Source organism: Cololabis saira, chromosome 5 (genome assembly GCF_033807715.1).
Source record: "Cololabis saira isolate AMF1-May2022 chromosome 5, fColSai1.1, whole genome shotgun sequence".
NCBI lineage: Eukaryota > Metazoa > Chordata > Actinopteri > Beloniformes > Belonidae > Cololabis > Cololabis saira.
The window spans coordinates 135,947-154,468 of record NC_084591.1 but is presented as its reverse complement, the minus strand read 5'-3'; the positions used below and the strand labels follow the sequence as shown (position 1 = coordinate 154,468).

At 40.3% G+C, this 18,522-nt stretch overlaps 1 protein-coding gene across 2 annotated transcripts in view; it reads right to left on the bottom strand.

The window, feature by feature from the left end:
* Positions 1-2,702: 2,702 nt before the first annotated feature.
* LOC133443624 (interferon-induced very large GTPase 1-like) overlaps positions 2,703-18,522 on the bottom strand; it is a 64,822-nt gene continuing 49,002 nt past the window's right edge. For both annotated transcript variants that reach the window (XM_061720700.1, XM_061720702.1), the window contains one exon: positions 2,703-7,905. In XM_061720700.1, the coding sequence (XP_061576684.1) occupies positions 3,257-7,905 (4,649 nt within the window). In that variant the 3' untranslated portion in view covers positions 2,703-3,256. The remainder of the gene's footprint in view (positions 7,906-18,522) is intronic.

Genomic DNA, 18,522 nt, shown 5'->3' with positions numbered 1-18,522 from the left:
ATCCACATTAATCACATCCTATTTACATAAAGGCTGATACGCCAATGATTCCAGATTCTGGAGAAGAACCTGACTGAGCTCTGTGCAGGGTTGGTCAGATCAGATCCGTCAAACATCAGAGGACACCTGGTTGTGCAGGGTTGGTCAGTGTGGAGATTATATTGTTCCCAGAGTCCGACAACCTGCACATACATCTGTGCATCAGGTTACGCAGTACAGCAGTGCAGTATGGCACACCGACACGGACAAACAGCTGACTTGCACTGCTCCAGCGTGGCATCATTGTAGGCTACATGAAGTTTCTGCATGCTGCTCTTTTTATAGCGACGCCACAAGTGAGCAGTATACGTGGGGGTACAATAGGCTCTAAAAAGTGCAGCCTTCACAGGTACAGAGCACACACCAAATTTGTGTACAAGTGTGTTCGCTTGCGCATACAATGCACGACACTGTCTATAAATGTCCCCATCATCAGACAGGTCGTCATCATGGCATTTTACTGCACAGGTTAGAGCATGTTGTTGGGATTAAAGGGACAGCTCTATGTTGGTTTAAATCATACCTATCTGACAGGTTCCAGTTTGTTCATGTACATGAGGTTTCTTCAGAACAGTCAAGGGTCTGTTATGGTGTTCCGCAGGGTTCAGTGCTAGGGCCAATCTTGTTCAGTTTATACATGCAGCCGTTGGGAAGTATAATCCAGAATCACGGCATACACTTTCATTGTTATGCTGATGACACGCAGCTCTACTTGTCTATGAAGCCGGATGAAACAGAACCGTTAGTTAAACTTCAGGCATGTCTTAGGGACATCAAGGACTGGATGTCCAGAAATTTCCTGCTTCTAAATTCAGATAAAACAGAGGTTATCATTCTTGGTCCAGAGCATCTTAGGAAGGGATTAGATGGTGTTGCGATGGCTTCCAGTGCAACTGTGAGAAACCTTGGTGTTGTTTTCCATCAGGATTTGTCGTTTAAACCATATGTCAATCAGGTTTGTAAAATAGCCTTTTTCCATCTCCGTAATATTGCAAAAATTAGGAAAATCCTCTCGCAGAGTGATGCAGAAAAACTAGTTCATGCGTTTGTATCTTCTAGACTAGATTACTGTAATGTGTTGTTAGCAGGATGTCCAAGTAATTTGCTGAATAGGCTCCAGCTGATCCAGAATGCAGCAGCGCGAGTACTGACAGGAATTAGCAGGAGAGACCACGTCTCTCCAGTGTTAGCGTCGCTCCATTGGTTACCCGTAAAATTCAGAATCCAATTTAAAATTTTATTACTTGCATATAAAGCCCAAAACGGCTCAGCTCCGCAGTATTTACAAGACCTGATAGTGCCTTATGTTCCTGGCAGAGCTCTCCGTTCTCAGAGTGCAGGTTTACTCGTAGTTCCTAGAGTATCTAAATGTAGATTTGGAGGGCGGGCGTTCTGCTATCAGGCACCATTACTATGGAACCAACTTCCAATCTGGGTTAAGGAGGCTGACACCACCTCCACCTTTAAAACTAAACTTAAAACCTTTCTGTTTAGTAAAGCCTATAGTTAGTGTTTAGTAAACCTCTAGCTGGTGTTGGTAAATCTCTAGGTAGTGTAAACTTTAGTGTGTCAGAGTCGCTCCTGTGGTTTCTTGTGCTGGCCCCCCCTTCTCCTCCCTTTTCTCTCTTTTGTCCATGTTGCAGCATCCTTTGCCGGACACCGGAACCTGCAGGTGGTCGTGGGTGGCTTGTAGCTTGCATTACGGAGCACAAGTCTTTCCCTGACCCTGCACCCCAACCTGGGACTTGCTGATTGGGCCGGAGCTTCGGGAGCTGCATGCTGGCCTGCGGTCCCCACCCCCGGTCATCCCGTTGCTGCTTCCACCTGCCTGCTGTGCTGTTGCCGTCCCTGACCCACCAGTCTGGCCCTCGGCAGGAGGGTCCCCCCTGATGAGCCTGGTCCTGCTCAAGGTTTCTTCCCTTCTAAAGGGGAGTTTTTCCTTGCCACTGTTTGGCTTAAGGTTTTTCTCCCACTAGGGGAGTTTTTACCTGCCATTGTTTATGTAATAACTGCTCGGGGGTTTATGTTCATGTTCTGGGTATGGGTCTCTGGAAAGCGTCTAGAGACAACTCTGTTGTATTAGACGCTATATAAATAAAATTGAATTGAATTGAAGATACAATAAAGATAAACACTAACTAGTTATTTCATTCTGATGATTAAGTATCCACATATACTGACAATAATTAACAGACATTTAGAAATCAGTCAGTCAGTGATTTTCTTAAACATTTTGACAAATCAAATAAGAGTAAAATATTCACGAGTGAAAAGGTTTATTATAACCACAAGTGATGAAAGCTGTTTACAGTCATAATTGTTTACTCTTGAACGTTTTCTTTGATATTTCTCCAAAATACTGTAAAGTCCACTTTATAATGATACACTTCAGCAAAGTAGTCGTTGTACTTTGAAAGCATAAAAAAAAGGACATGCAATTATGCCAAAAAGTAAGTGCAGTCATGATCGTAATGGTTTACATTCTGGAATGGACAATAATAAAAACAGAAAAAGAAAAAATCAGAGCCTTACCAAGTCTTACAATGCTCTAAATATAATTTAATTAATCAAAATGAAAAAAAAACTGATCAAGACACGGACATCAGATTTTCATTATTTCGCAGCTGTGGATAAGGTTCACTGATTGTTGTCTCATTGTAACATTATATATATATATATTTTTTTTTTTAAGTCAATCGGAAAAATTTATTTGACTTACTTTGTAATGTGAGATTTGTATTAAAACTAAAATTTCATTTCAGTCAGTAATTTCAGATGTAACTGAGTAAATATCATGTCTACTTTTAAAACCTCTGCTGCTCCCAAAGTGATCAAAAAGAAGAATAAACTCAATCACAAGACAATGATTTTAACAAAAAAAGTAAAAATAAAAATATAACTTGTCTTTCAATCTTTACAAACTAAAGAAAATCTTAACTTTGATTTGGTAAATATTAATTTGTAAGAAATGATTTAATGACAAGAAATAGTTGCACAAAAGAGTAAATCAGAGGACTTTTTATTGTTATAAGCAAATGTAGATAAAAGTAAGACACATCCATCACTTTTCTCATATCATAATTTCTAAACATCTTTGATTTGCTATCTATATGTGTTACCAAACTTGAAGTTGTTAATAAATAAACTTTAAGAACATTAAAAGGAGTGGAAGGTTCACTTTCACCCTCAAAGAGAGTGAGGTTGGATATAATCAGTCTCAGCTGAGGTTAAATGAGTTTTTTAGGCTTTTTTCTGCCTGTTGTTTTGTAATTTTCTTCCAAGGTCCAGGAATGTCAGCTGGCTTTGCATCATATGCTTCAGCAAATTCCCTGTTGTACTTGTTCATCACATATTTCCAGAAGTCTGATGCCTCAAGACTCCCATCAGGAGGGATGTGCCAGTCTGGGTAGATCTCTCTGTAAGACTTGAAAGGATGCCACTCATCGTTGGTGGCGCTGCCGGAAAAGCGGCGGTCACTGATCACAAGAGATGTGCAAATGTCAGTTGAAAGTTTTCCTGAACTGACACCACTGTATCCACCCAGACCTCTTGGTCGATGCAGGGAAGCATGGTGTTCTTCATGTTCGCCTCCTCCTGCTTCACAGGGAACTTCACAGAACGGACACTGTTTCCCACAACCAACCACTCTGTTGAAAAGCTCAGTCTGAGGATTCACACGGAGATGTTCTAGTTTTCTCTCAAATGTTGTGTCTTTAAACTTCTTCTTAAGAGTTTCTTCCATCTTCTCCACAGACTCAGTTAACCAATCAGCAAACTGTTCCTGGTCAGTGTTGTTCAGGATCATGAAGGCACCAAGAGCATCCTGGGAAATGACCAGTTTATCACCGAGTTCTTTGCAGATGTGTTCAACAAATGTCTTCAGGTCAGCACTCTTCTCTGATTTGGCCTTTTCCATGGCGTCTTTTATATTTTTGATGCTTGATTTGAGATGTTCTTCCTCATACCCAGATGTTTTAGTCGTATCTGAGAAGTGCTCCTTTATTTGTTCAAGTATCCATGTTTTTACATAATCCTCATAATTTCTAATGCAGCTCCGATAGCTGTTGAAGTCTTTCTTTGACAGCAAATCCAGCAAAACTGAACCCTGGAAGAAGGTTCGTGTGCTGAACGCTTTACTTGTCATCATTTCTTCGGTGATATTCAGACCCAGAAAATGGTAGACAAAGTCTTCAACAGCAGGTTTCAGACATTGTTCTATGAACTCTTCAGCCTTCTTCTGGCACTGGTCTCGTTCGTGGAAAACATCTCTGAAATCTGCACAGAACTTTTCCTTGTTTTTATCCAGAAGGATCAGGGGGTCATTTGCTTGTATGAAGTCTTCTTGCATTATCTGAAAGTTTCTGGCTGCAACTGCACAGATGTGCTGCTTTAGAGGAACTTCAAACTCAATGCCTGTGTCAACATCAGTCTTGTTGAGCATTTCATCAATGATGCGAAGGATCTCCTGGATGTAGGTATTGTGGTAGTTGGTTTTTCTTTTCTTTCTGTCTGTTACAGAGTCTTGGCAAGCAGCTATGATGTTGTCGGCCACTTTTTGTCTGGCTTTTACAAGATCTTTAGTAAACCAACCCTTGAATGTGTTTTTTACTGTTTCACCCCATCCTTCAGGTTTGTACATGAAAGGCTCCAACCCACACTCTTGGAGAGGTTTTCTACTCAGCAGGTAACATGCATGACTCCCTTTCTTTTCAACATTTTCTCTCAGACAGTGGCTCACATCTGTGAAAACATCTGTGCGTTTTAGTCCAGAGAAAGACATCTTCCTCAGTGTTTCACTCCACATCTTATCAAACTCTTTGTTTAACTCTCTGTCTGTCATTTGGACATTTTTCTTTCGACACTCAGTAATTAATTTATTCACTGCTTTTTCTATTTCTTTTGTGTGATTATCCTTGATTTTGTCGACTTCTTTCAGTCCCCGTTTGATATCAGCTGCTGCTCTGAGCTGATTTACGACAGAACTTTCCAATTCTCGACGAAGGCTCTTTGCACTGTTTTTAAATTCCTCTTTGTATCCTTCAACCAGATAGACATGTCCATGTCTCTGCTTGAAGTATTCCTCCAGATTGTCAAGGAGCTTCATCTCCCATTTAGAGAGGTCTGTGGATGCTTCATGTTTTAACTGAGTGAGGAATTCTTCCATATCAGATATTTGACACTTTGCAGCAACTGTACCAAATTTAGAAATCTTTCTTTCTGCGTTGCTAATCCAGTTGTACATTGATTTCTGGAATTCCCACTCCCACTTGTTGAACTCTCTGCAGAGCTTCATGTATGCGTCAACTACCAGGCTGTTTCTGAAGCTGAAGATGAAGTTTTCGTGCTTCACAGCATTCCACAGACTGGTCATCCACTCTTTAAACGCCAACAAATCATTAGCAGATACACACTCTCCCAGTTGTTGGATGATGTTCTTCTTCAGCTCGTATAAGGTCTGGCTGTATCCCACATTGACTGGTGCCATTGGTGGGTTTCCATTCCAGAGTCCAGGAACGTAGCAGGTCCCAGTGTCTGGACTGTACTCCATCACATCAGTGAAGCTTCTGTTCTCCTCTCTCTTTTCCATTTTGGCTGCTGCTTGGGTCCTCTCATTTAACTGTTCCAGGAGCAGTTCCCTGCCTCGTAGGTTCTTCTCAGGAGCAGAAACATCAGGAACGTTTTGATGAACAAACTGACATTTTGTTTTTTTTCCCACCTCCTTCATCCGGAGGAACGCATGAACCACGATTTGCAGAATGTCCTTCATTTCAGTTGAATTCTCCATTGCAATATTGATAATGGTGATATCACTCAGCCCCACCACAAGCGTTGCAAGCTCATTGTCATGGTCATAGCTGTAGTCCAGCTGAGAAAGTTCTGGTGACTTTAAGCCCTCGGTATCAATGATCACCATGAAGTCACAGCCAAACTCTCTTTTGACGTCTTTGTTGAGTCTGATGAGCAGCATGAAGGCTCCCCGAGTACATGGACCACTGCTGACTGCAAACTGCACTCCAAACATGGTGTTGAGGAGAGTGGACTTCCCAGTGCTCTGAATTCCAAGAACTGTAACTACCCGTATTCTGTTCTTTGGAAACACCAAGTGATTCAGCTGAGAGAGAACGTCACTCACCCATCTCAGCGGTATGTTGGATGCATCTCCATCAACAAGTTCAAGAGGAAACCCATCAAGCAGCAACTGTGCACAGAGTTTGGGCAGATGTTGCAACTGTTGACGTGATGGGTGTGTTTCTGGAAGTGAGAGGGAAGCTTCATAGATCTGACCCATTTCACGGAAGAAATGTTCAGTCCCCAGAGAGCTGTTGGAAAGTTGTCTGTCGATTCCTTTCACCTCCTCTTTGTTTGCATAATAATCTTTGCACTTTTCTTTGTACAGCTCTCTTAGTACAGAGAGTTTTAAACAAGAGACGTTATCAAGGTTCATTCGCATCCATTTCAGGAAATAACATCTTTCTATTCCTGGGCTGGATATTGCATTGATGAAGCATGCCATTGCTGGGGACAAATCACAAGAGTTCTGCTTATTCCGGAGTTTCTCCTTCTGCTGCTTAAGTTCACTTTTGTACATTTCTATGTTCTTAGATCCAACTTCTTTTAGGCGAAATTCCTCCTTTTCTAAGTGAGTCAGTTCCTTCCATATTTGGCCTTGTAGGGGAAGTTGTTGTTCTTTGTACCGAAGAAGGTCTTGAATTTCTTCAGTGATGGCATCTGCACTCTTCTTCCCAGCCTGGCACTCTGGAGAGTTTTCATCAACCAGGATTCCCAGTTCATGAGCAATCTCAGCCATATGTGCTATTGGCATCTTCATCTGTGTGTTCTCAACTACATCTCTGACTGTTTTCCTCAAACGTTTGATAAAATCTGCAATGTTCTGCTGCTTTTTCTTTAAAATGCAGTTGCTTGCAGTCAAGTTTAAAGCAGTCGCAACTATTTTCAGTGTTTCTAACCTGAAGTTCTTGCTCTCACTGTTTCCCACCAAGAAAATCTGAGCTTTCTGGTTCTGGTTTGTGAGAATTTTGCACTCAGACTCCGAATGGTCAAAGAAAACAAAAACTGCTGCAGATGTCTGACACAGAAAGGAGTATTGTGTTTCAAATGAAGCAATGTCCCCATGAAGATTAGCAACAGCCACTGGTTGATTGAAAAGATCGATGTCTGTGTTCCCACCAGGAAGGTACCAGGTGATTTCTGTCAGGCCGTTGGATATTCTTTTTGGACTGTCACCTCCCTCCATGTTGCGGTGAACAAAGGTGTCGTGGTACTGCTGAGAATTACTGAGAAGCTTGTTGAGGATCTCTGACTTTGACAAGGAGCAGTTACCCAGTCTCACAAAAGAGATCATTGGAACTTGAGAATCAACTATTCTCTCTTCAATGAAACCCTTGGATTGTGAAAAAGCTGAAGGTCTGTACTTCTTAATAATGTCTCTCATGGCCCACAGCATGAGTGTACACTGTTCTGTATCACAGCTGGGAAGCAGCAGAGGCACAGATAACTGACACATGGCCATTTTTAGTGCCATTTCTTGTTGTACAAAAGCATCTGAGCACAGAAAGAGAGCAGTGATTATGTCGAGAGGGTTTACTGTGTCACCTGTGTTTGGACTGGCAAGTAGATGACTGAAATCTAACTCAGTCCCTGATAAATCATCACAGTTCATATTTCTAGCTGTCACATTAACCATCATCAGTTTCTTTAGAAAATACCATGGTAGATCTGATTTACTCTTGACAGGAACATCAGTGATGGTCTTCTTATCAATCTCCAGGATCTTGCTGAGTGTTAGCTTCTCTCTGTAGAACGGAGTCAACCCCAGATCCTCCAGCAGGCTCTTCAGGTCGATCTCTGTGGAGATACAGAGAATATTTATGAATTAATTGCCTCGTACCCTTAAACTGCTGCAGTTACAAGAGGAGCTTAGTGTTTAAAATAAAGCAGCTTCCCCATAAATATGAAACACAACTGTTGATTATCTGAACCCATGAACCAAGTTCAGTAAAGTTCAGCAAAGCCAGCAGAGCTGCTTCTCAACAAACAGAATGTGGGAACAGGAATGGTGAGGACTGCATTGATTATCATCAACTGGGTTGGATTCATTGATTCATTAATTGATAGTTGTGCTGCAGCTTTAAGGTTTCAACTCTTTCTGACAAAGTCAGTTAGTAAATTACTTGATTGTTTTAACTCCCCTGATTAAATATTTCTTGTATGTTATTAACTGTCTGACTTGTTGCTCCTCTTGCCTGGTTGCTGGATCTGATCCTGCAGACCCAGAAACTCTGAACAGGATTAAAGCGAGTAATAATGATGAATCCGTTATATTTTCTGCTGTACTCACCTGTATTATTGATTACCATCATTTTTAAATAGAATTCTCAGTTGATTTTTAGCAAAGTATATAAACTGTGTTATTTTGGGCTAAAGGTTCCCATAGTGATCTGTTTAACAGCATTTCTACTTTCAGCCTGAAGAGAGCTAATATTTGCTCCAGCAGATTCCTGTGACTCTAAACAGGAACATGTTAATAAGGGTGAATATTTGATGAATGCTACAACATCTGCCCGGAAAACAAGACATTGGTTGCTTGAAAGAACTAAAAAATCAAAATGGCATCATCATTCATTCTGACAAATATCATTTAATTGAAGCGTTGACTAACTTAAGATTAAAGCAAAGTTATTGAATTTGTCAGTCTTTTGACAACATGGTGCTGATTCAGTTTTTAAATGTTTTGTGGTTAAACTCTGACTGAATTCCAGGTGGGATTAGATCAATTAGATAAAACAAGTGATATATAAATGCAGACCATGTAGGCATACAACTAAAGGAGTAGAAACAACTTTTTTTCATGTTAAACGATCAATTTAGAGTTCATTTAAAGTTACATTTGTTTAAGGTCAATAAAACTAGCTTGCAGACCTGCAGTGGAGATTTGGACAGATGTGACTGGCTAATGAAAGTTATCTTGAAGAGAAAATGAGAGAATGGTTGAGAAATTAAAACTAAATCTAAAACGTTGTCAGTAAATCTGAGATGCTGGCTAATATTTACTAAATCACAGGGTCTTAAGAACCATCTTAAATCTGGAAGATGGCGTGGAAGATGGCAGCGCACACAGTTGCAGATGCTCAGTGGTTCACCAGTCCGAGCATTTTTTGGATATCGTTTTGTGTACATGCGTTTGTTTTATGATATCCTGAGCATCGGATTATTTTCAGAAGGGAAAGTAACGCGTGAGTTTCTCAGCTCACACAAGATCCCGGTGGACGTAGCGAGGAGCCCCGGCTCTCCGTGGATTATCATCCCCGCGGGGAGGAGGCGGCGGAGGGAGAGGAAGCAGAAGCGGGGCTGCAGAGCCGGAGCGCTAGTAAGGCTACGGAGGAAGCCATTCAAACCACCGCTTCCCAGTCTTTTCCTCTCTAACGCCAGATCCCTCGCCAGTAAGATGGATGAACTGAGGCTACAGATCAAGGCAAAGAACTGTGCTAAGGATGCGTGCATTCTTCTCATCACCGAGACCTGGCTTCAACCATCCATCCCAGACCCGGCGATCAAGCTAGCGGGTTACACGATACAGCGCCATGACCGTACAGCTGACTCCGGTAAGAGCAGAGGAGGCGGGCTCTGGTTGTATGTAAACCCAGAGGGTCATCACCACCGCCCAGAAGTACTGTAGTACTGTAGTACTGTAGTACTGTATTACTGTAGTACTGTAGTACTGTAGTACTGTATTACTGTAGTACTGTATTACTGTAGTACTGTAGTACTGTAGTACTGGCTGACCTCTCTCCACACCTCCACCACTCCTACTACTGCTGTATATGATGCGCTGACTGGAGAGCACTGTTAATTTCGTTGAACATAGTTAGAATGACAGTAAAGATCTATCTATCTATCTATCTATGAATGAATGAATGAATTAATCTTTATTTCGGCTTGTACAGAACAAGATGAAAAGGAAGAGAAAAAAAAAAAAAAATCAACATTTCTTTTGCCGAAAAGGTGTAGGCTGAAGCCGTAGCTTATAGTGCCTACCCTTTTTTCTTTTGATCAGCAAAAAAATATGAGACATTATCTTTTACTCAGTGAAAACAAACAATACATAAAGAAGAAAAAAAATAAATAAATAAGTAAGACAAAATATAAAATTGACATTTCACATCCTAGAATGTTTTTGATAGTATACTTTATAATTATAGTGTTTTATATTTATTTACAGTATTTTCTTTAAACAATTTCTTAAACTTGACGATAGAGCGACACATTTTTAGGTTGTTATTACAACTATTCCAAATTTCTTTTGCCTTAACTGATGTACATTTCTTTTTAATATTTGTTCTTGCTGTCGTCATCTCAAACATGAGTTTCCCCCTCAGATCATAACAGGTTTCTTTTATCTGGAACAGGTCCTGAATGCAGTTTGGAAGCAGTTTCTGCTGGGCTTTAAAGGCAAATAAAACAGTTTTCTGCTCTACTATATCATGGAATTTTAAGATATTATATTTAATAAAAAGATTATTTGTTGGTTCATAATAGTCGGTTTTATTAATTATCCTTAACGCTCTTTTCTGTAATAGAAAAATAGGGTTTGTATTTGTTTTGTAGGTGTTACCCCATATCTCCACACAATAAGTCATGTATGGAACTATGAGTGAGTTATACATTAAAAACTGTGCTCTTTGACAGAAAAAATAATTTGTTTTATTTACTATTGCTAGGGTTTTAGACATTCTTGATTTTACACTATTTATGTGTGATTTCCAGCTAAGTTTATCATCAATTATTACCCCCAGGAACTTATTTTCATATACTCTTTCTATTTCCATACCACTAATTTTAATTGTTATATGATTATTTTTTTTTCTAGTGCCAAAGATTATGAACTTAGTTTTAGTTAGGTTTAATGATAACTTATTGATATCAAACCATGCCTTCACATTTTTCAGTTCCCCTTCCACCACATTCAGCAGCTGTTCCAAATTCTTCCCTGAACAATAAAGGTTTGTATCATCAGCAAACAAGACATAATTTATTATTTTAGACACTTTACAAATATCATTTATATATAATATGAACAATTTAGGACCTAGCACTGAACCTTGTGGGACACCGAAGGTGACTCTTTCTAGTTCTGATTTAACATTATTTAACTCAACATATTGAAATCTGTCAGCAAGATAACTCTCTATCCATGAATTGGCAATCCCTCTGACACCATATCTCTCTAATTTATTTAATAAAAGTTTATGATCTATGGTGTCAAATGCTTTCTTCAGGTCAATAAACACCCCCACTGTATATTCCACTTTCTCGATAGCAGTTGAAATTTCCTCTACTAGTTTCATCACAGCCATTGAGGTGGACCTGTTACCTCTGAACCCATATTGATTATTGCTCAGCAGATTGTGTTTTTCTATGAATTTATCGAGTCTATTGACAAACAATTTTTCTATTATTTTTGAGAATTGAGATAATAACGAAATTGGTCTGTAATTATTAAAAAGGTGTCTATCTCCGTTTTTGAAGATGGGTATTACTTTGGCGGTTTTCATTTTATTAGGGAAGATTCCAGTTTGAAATGATAGATTACATATATAGGTCAGTGGTTTTACTATGTTTACTATAATATTTTTAACTAAAGACATATCTATATCTGTCCAATCAGCAGACCTTTTATCTTTGAATTTATGCACAATATCAAGTATGTCTATTTCTTTAACATCACTTATATAAATTGTATAATAATTTCGTTCAACTAGATCTACTAAGCCTTCCTTATTTGCCGGCTCCACAATCTCATTTGCCAGGTTATAACCCACATTTGAGAAGTATGTATTAAATTCATTGACTATTTCCTTTGGATTATTTACTGTTGTTTTTTTGTCCTTCGTAAAATAATTGGGATAGTCTGCTTTGCCCTTACCTTTCCTAATTACACTATTTATTACCTTCCATGTCCCCTGTGTATTACTCCGATATTGTTGTAGTAATTTATAATAATGCTCTTTCTTCTGAATTCTTATAATTTTTAATAATTTATTTTTATAAGTTTTGTATCTATTTTCGGTTTCTTTCGTTCTATGTTTTAAAAAGTTTTTATATAATAGATTTTTCTTTTTGCATGCATTTTCAATCCCCCTTGTTATCCAGGGGTTATATTTGTTCTTGGGCTTTGCAGCTTGTTTTCTTAAGGGACAGTTCTTGTCATAAAGGTCCAGTAATGTGGCTAGGAAAGCATCATATGCTTTGTTGGGGTCTTTGTTAACATAGACCTCCTGCCAGTCCTGTTCACTAAGGTCCACATTAAGGGCTGCAATGGTTTCTGGTGTTTTCAATCTGGAAAGGTTATGGATGTTTTGCTTGGGTTCTTTTTTGGCCTTGAAGAAATTATGTAAGATGGCAAAAACGGGAAGATGGTCACTGATATCATTCAACAGCAGTCCCCCTGTTATTTCAATATCAATTTCATTAGTAAATATATTATCTATCAAAGTTGCTGAGTCTATTGTGATTCTGGTTGGTTTTAGTATTATAGGAAAGAGGCTACTGCTATACATTTGATTTATAAAGTCTATTGTTTTATTATTTCCATGTGGATTTAGAATATCTATATTAAAATCCCCACAAACTATATTCACTTTGTTATTATTTATATTACTAAACATATCAGCTATTTTATTATTAAATCTATCTAAACAAGTACCAGGAGTTCTATATATGCAGCTGATCATTATATTTTTAGCTTTTTCGTTAATAATTTCAATAGTTAAGTATTCTATAAGATTTTCTATTTTATTTGACATGCTTTTGACCATTTTACATTTTAAAGCAGTATCAACATATATTGCAACACCTCCTCCTTTTTTACTGTCTCTATTTGTTGTAAACATCTCATAGCCATCAAGATCCATATCGTAGCCTTTGTTGTCATCAAGCCAAGTCTCTGAAATTGCTATAATGTTAAATTTCTTAAACTTCCCAAGATATTTTTTAATTTCTGTGAAGTTTCTGTATAGGCTTCTGCTGTTGAAATGCACTAGTGACAGGGCACCTTCCATGTTGACATTACTAATAAATTGTTCATCTGTATAGTATTCACAGTTATTACTTATAGTATTATAGAAATTATTGTCTGGATCAAGATTTTGGTCAATACCATAAAGTTTGTGCTCATTGCGATCAAAGGTTTTAAAATTCAAATTTTCATATTTACTATATAAACTGTTCACATTTCCCTCTAAGCATGATGTATCTGTGTCTGTGTCTATGATTTCTCCATCCTCCACTCCTCCAAACGGAAACAAATAATCCTCAACACAAAACGCCATAATTACTTTGTATGGGCAACAATTGCTCTCCGCACACACAGCCTTGCAGTTTGTTCCTTTTGTTCACAAGCAAGCACACACATACGCACACACCAGAATCAAATAACCGAATGGACAAAATCAACGCACACACGCAAACATGCTCACACACACACATACCAGAATCCAGAATCCCCCCACAAAATAAACGAAAAAACAAAATCAACAAACGGCTTTCCTTAAACTTAAAGTCTGAGCCGCCATAAATCAAACACAGCCATGAATGCATGTCATTGTCCTCTGAGAAGAAAAAATATAGAAAAAGCATCCACTTCAGTTCGATACAAAAACATATCCATAAACAACAAAAACAGCACTGTCTTTCAGTTACTGTCCGTGCCATCAAGGCCAAGGTCCTTAAAATAAGGATAGGAAGCCCAAAACATTGTCTAGAAAGCCATTTGCGAGACCGGTCAAGTGGCAACGCAAGAATAAACCCGCTCCAAGCAGGGCGGGAATAATCCATGCAAAATATATTAAAAATCCAAGGAAAAAATACTCCATACAAAAAATGAATGCAATCCATGTCATGAGCATCTTCTCTTTCGAGTGGTAACTCAAAAGAAAAAATAGATAGAAAAATTAAAAGAGTGGAAAAAGGATCAAATAAACTTAAGTGGAGTTTCACCATATTAAACTCTAACCTTTGAGTCACGGTATAAATCTGGTTCCTCATTTGAACCGGGCTAGATCTTGCAGCTCTCTTACCGTGATCACCTTGCTTTCTTCGGGTGTAGATCCCTTTGTTTTAATAAAAACTTTGCAGTTTCTTACCCACGTAGCTTGGATTTTTTTCTGTTTCCACAGGTAGCGGGCCTCTCGGGCGATCTCAGCGTTCTTTTTTGTCAGATGTTCGTTGATGTACACCGCGGTCCCCTTCAGCAGCTTGCCCTGGCGTAGCAGCTCTATTTTGTGTTTCCTACTTACAAAGCGTATGATTATTGCCGGTTTGGCTTTGCTGTCCTTCCTGGGGAGTGTATGGCATGTCGCGATGCTATCCTTCTGGATGGTCATATTTTTCCCTTCAAAGAAGTTTATTATTTCGGTTTCCAGCGTCTCCTGCTCTTCTGGACGCAGCTCCTCGCCTTCTTTGGCTCCTGGGAGCGTAGCTGCTGTTCTTGCGTAGGATCGATGCTTTGTCTCCAGCCCGCTTATAATCAGATCCTCCATTCTGGAATATTGTTCCAATTCATCAACTCTTCGTTCCAGACCATTGATTATTTTGTCCTTTTCTTTCAACTGAGTTTTTAGCTGCCTGACTTCACTCACGAGCTCCAGCAGCGTAACTTGCTGTTTAGCTACTGAGCTCATCTCTTGGGTCAGGTAATTCAGAGATTTTTTTATTTCCTCCATATCGTCTTCAATTGTGCTCGTGACGGTAACTGATTGACTTGATGCTTTCTTTGGTGGCATCTTGTGTTCTTATTTTCGTTGCTTTTTAATTAACTTTTTACCAGTAGTTCGCTCCGTCCACGGCGGGTTTTGATCTCCGAAAACAGCTGATCCCTATCTATCTATCTATCTATCTATCTATCTATCTATCTATCTATATCTATCTATCTATCTAATGGAGCCCCAAACGGCTACAATTGTAATATTTTGTAAAGTCATAAATGATAATATCATGTGTTCATGTGTATCATGTGTTCAGAGGAGTGGTTTTGCTGCTTTTTGGCCGTGTGCAATGGATGCAGTGTGTGCACGTGCGCAGTCTATGCTGAGCTGGCTATGAATGGAGTCCACGGTAGGCTATCATTGATGGACCGAACGTTGACATGACAGGAGCTCACAAGCCATCGGTATGTGTACTTGTTCTTACCTTTCCAAACTGCTGATTGCTCTCATAGCCTTGTAGCGTTTTGATCTGTATAATCCATTTTGAAAGATGTTGTGATTGTTCCCGTTTGGTGTTGCATTGTTGCGCTGTCGGTGTTTGTAAAACTTTCATTCATAACAGCGTTTGATTCTGCCTCCTTCCGGGGGCTCGCGAGTAGCTCTGTGATGTCACCAACGCTAGGCATTGTGGGAAATGTAGTTTGGAATCGCTGCGCATGGAAACATGCAAGATAGTTCAATTGTTTGACATGATTATTGCTATCATTGTTCAGCATGTAACATTTAGAATTAAATCGAATGATGATAATAATAATGATGACAACAATTGTAGTAATAATCAATTGTTATGTTATGTTTGATTTGCATAGTATATAGTCAGTCTACTGTGTGTGCATAGCCTAGGCTACATTTAAATGGATCTGCATTGCATTGATGAAATGTTACTAGGTTTCTGAATTAATGATTAATGGGTTTTCTAAAATAATACTAAGTTAAAATGTTTATCATTGGTTAATTATTTAAAATGATTGAATGTTTGTTTGGGATAAAGAATATTTCTTTACATTAAGTAAATGCATAATAGGATACTTTATTGTGGGAAAGCCTTTATAATAGTTAAATACATTCTCATTTCTGATGATCTATTCTGATGAATTATTATATTCTTTATTATATTCTGATTATATTATTTGTTTCCCCAGGTTTATAACCTGTGCAATTTGTGGAAAAATAAAAACCAACAAATAGAAGCACGAGTTTTTGCCATTTGTGTGCTGCCTGCCGCCCATTCGGAGGGCAAACCTAAAAGATCCGAACAGTTATAAACCGCGGCCCGGTCCTGTGGAGAGGACCAAGCCCGGACAGCCAGCCCTTCCCTGAGGACTGCTGCTCATCTGCTAACCTGCAAGACAAAATAAGCTACAGCCAAGAAGAGGAGAAACAGCCTGACAAGAGGACTGCCCAGTCGCCATAAAGCTTGAAAGTCAACGCAAGAGGAAACAAGGTGGCGGACGCAGCCCAGGAGCTGGAGAAGCTGAAGCTGAAGCGTACTGCAATCCAAACCGCTTTTACTAAAAGAGCTAATCATCTCATCTCCAGGGCTAATGCTCTTAGTGAAAATGAACTAAGGGGCGAATGGAGAACCCTTAAAGTGGAGTACACAAGAGTCCGAGATGCAGGGTTTGATTATGCCACAGCCCTGAGAGAAATGGAGGATGTCGACGCTACAAAGAAGGCGGAGGATGTCGACGACAAAAAAACGACTCAGTGCGACCAGAAATTTGATGAAACCGAAGACGTACTCAAAAAAAGCTTCTGGACCAGGTTTGCAGAACAGGCTTTTAACACCCTCGCTGAAGAGGCTGAATTAGCCATGGACCAGGCCGAGGCATCAGACTACCAACAGTTGAATCGGAGGGATCGCGAGCTGGGAAATAGAGAATAGTAGTAATAGAGATGGAACGGGAGATCTTTGAATGCACTAAATTAGTCAATGAATGAGCCGACCGAGGACGACGAGGAGGAGGACAAAAAGCAGGCGGAGCCAGATGTTGAGGATAAAAACCAGGACAAAATGCAGGGCAAGGCCATTGAGCAGCCCACGACGGCTCACCCAGACCCTGACCCGTCTGTCCAAACAGAGACTCAAACCCCTGTCCACGACGTGCAGCCTCAAGGCTTTCAAACTATGCCCTCAAATCTGCCCCATAGTGCTCAGTCAAGCTCACGACATACCATCTCAACCGCACTGCAAGCTGGTTCTGGCACGCCTCCTGGGGCCTACAACTTCAAGCCCCACATCACTCTAGAGAGAGCACGCCTACCCATGTTTTCCGGTAACATAAGAGATTACTACCGGTGGAAAGCTGAGTGGGAGGATCTTCAGCAGCTTGGGAACCCATATGGGTTGGACAATGTGAGGAAATTCCATCTCCTAGGCAGCCTGGATGAGAAAGTCAAGAGAGACCTTGTGCTGTCAAGCTGCGGATCCACTGACGACGTGTTCAGACTACTAGACAACAAATACGGGAACAAGCCTAGGATTGTGCTGCTCATCTCAAAAGAGGTTCACGGACTTCCTCCTGTAAAGGGCAACAACCCTAGGAAGACGATCGAATTGATCCAGGCTGTGGTGAGAGCGTTGCGTGATCTCCAAGTACTGGGGGAGGAAGATGCTGTGAAGACTCGGGTGGTGGCACAGTCTATTGAGAGCAAGCTGCCCGACTCCATGAAGGAAAAGTGGCTAACACATAAGAGTGACCCTGCAAGCGGGTTCTCATCACGCAACCACTTTGATTGCCTACTGCAGTACCTAAGAAAGCAGGAGGACATTCTCGAGGAGTTGGAGCAGCTGCAGCTTAGTTCACCTGAATATCCTGAGAAATGGAAGGAAAATAATAAAGAGAGGAAAGCTTTTACCAAAGCTACATCAGGAAACACCCCAAAAGACTCTCATCCAAGCTCGTCCATCGCTTGTGGAGACGAGGAGCATGGTGGGAGACTGTTTGCCTGCAAAGTCTTCAAGAAGATGAACCTGTCGAGCAAGAAGGCTCAGCTGAGAAGGTCTGGATCATGCTTCAAGTGTTTACGTGTGCATGGTGAAGACAGCAGCTGCACTCAAAGGTTTCTCTGCTCAAAGGAGGACTGCCATAAAAGGGGATCTTCAGACCACAACTACTTGCTCTGCCCAATCCCACAGACCAACAAAGACAAGAAGAGTGGTGCAAAAGCAGAGAAAAAGGGACTGGGACTGACAGAGAAACAGGAGGAACTAATGTCAAAACTTCCCCCTGAAATGATAGCGGTGTTCAAAGAAGCTTTCTCGAACAAAATCTCGACGACCGTGTGCAGCAGCACCGAAAGTGAACCAAGAGAGTACCCAGTTGTTATGATGCTACTCGAGGCCACTACGAACTCAGGCCAACTGATCGGCACGTTGATTGATCTTGCATCAGATACAAATTACATCTCACACGAAGCAGCAGAACGTCTACAGCTAAAAGGTGAAAACATCAAGTTGTTTGTACAAGGTGTTGGAGGAATGGAGAAGACAGTCGCTACCAAAAGGTACTCCCTGAGACTACGAGTAAAGACTCCCAAAGGGACAGTGGCGGAGCACAAGCTCCTCTGTTATGGCTTGGAAAGCATTGCTCAGGTCAACCAGGCAGTCACGCCACAGCAACTGCAAAAATTCTTCCCAAATGTCACAGCAAATGACTTGGTCCGCCCTGAGAAGATTGACCTGCTGATTAGTCATCGA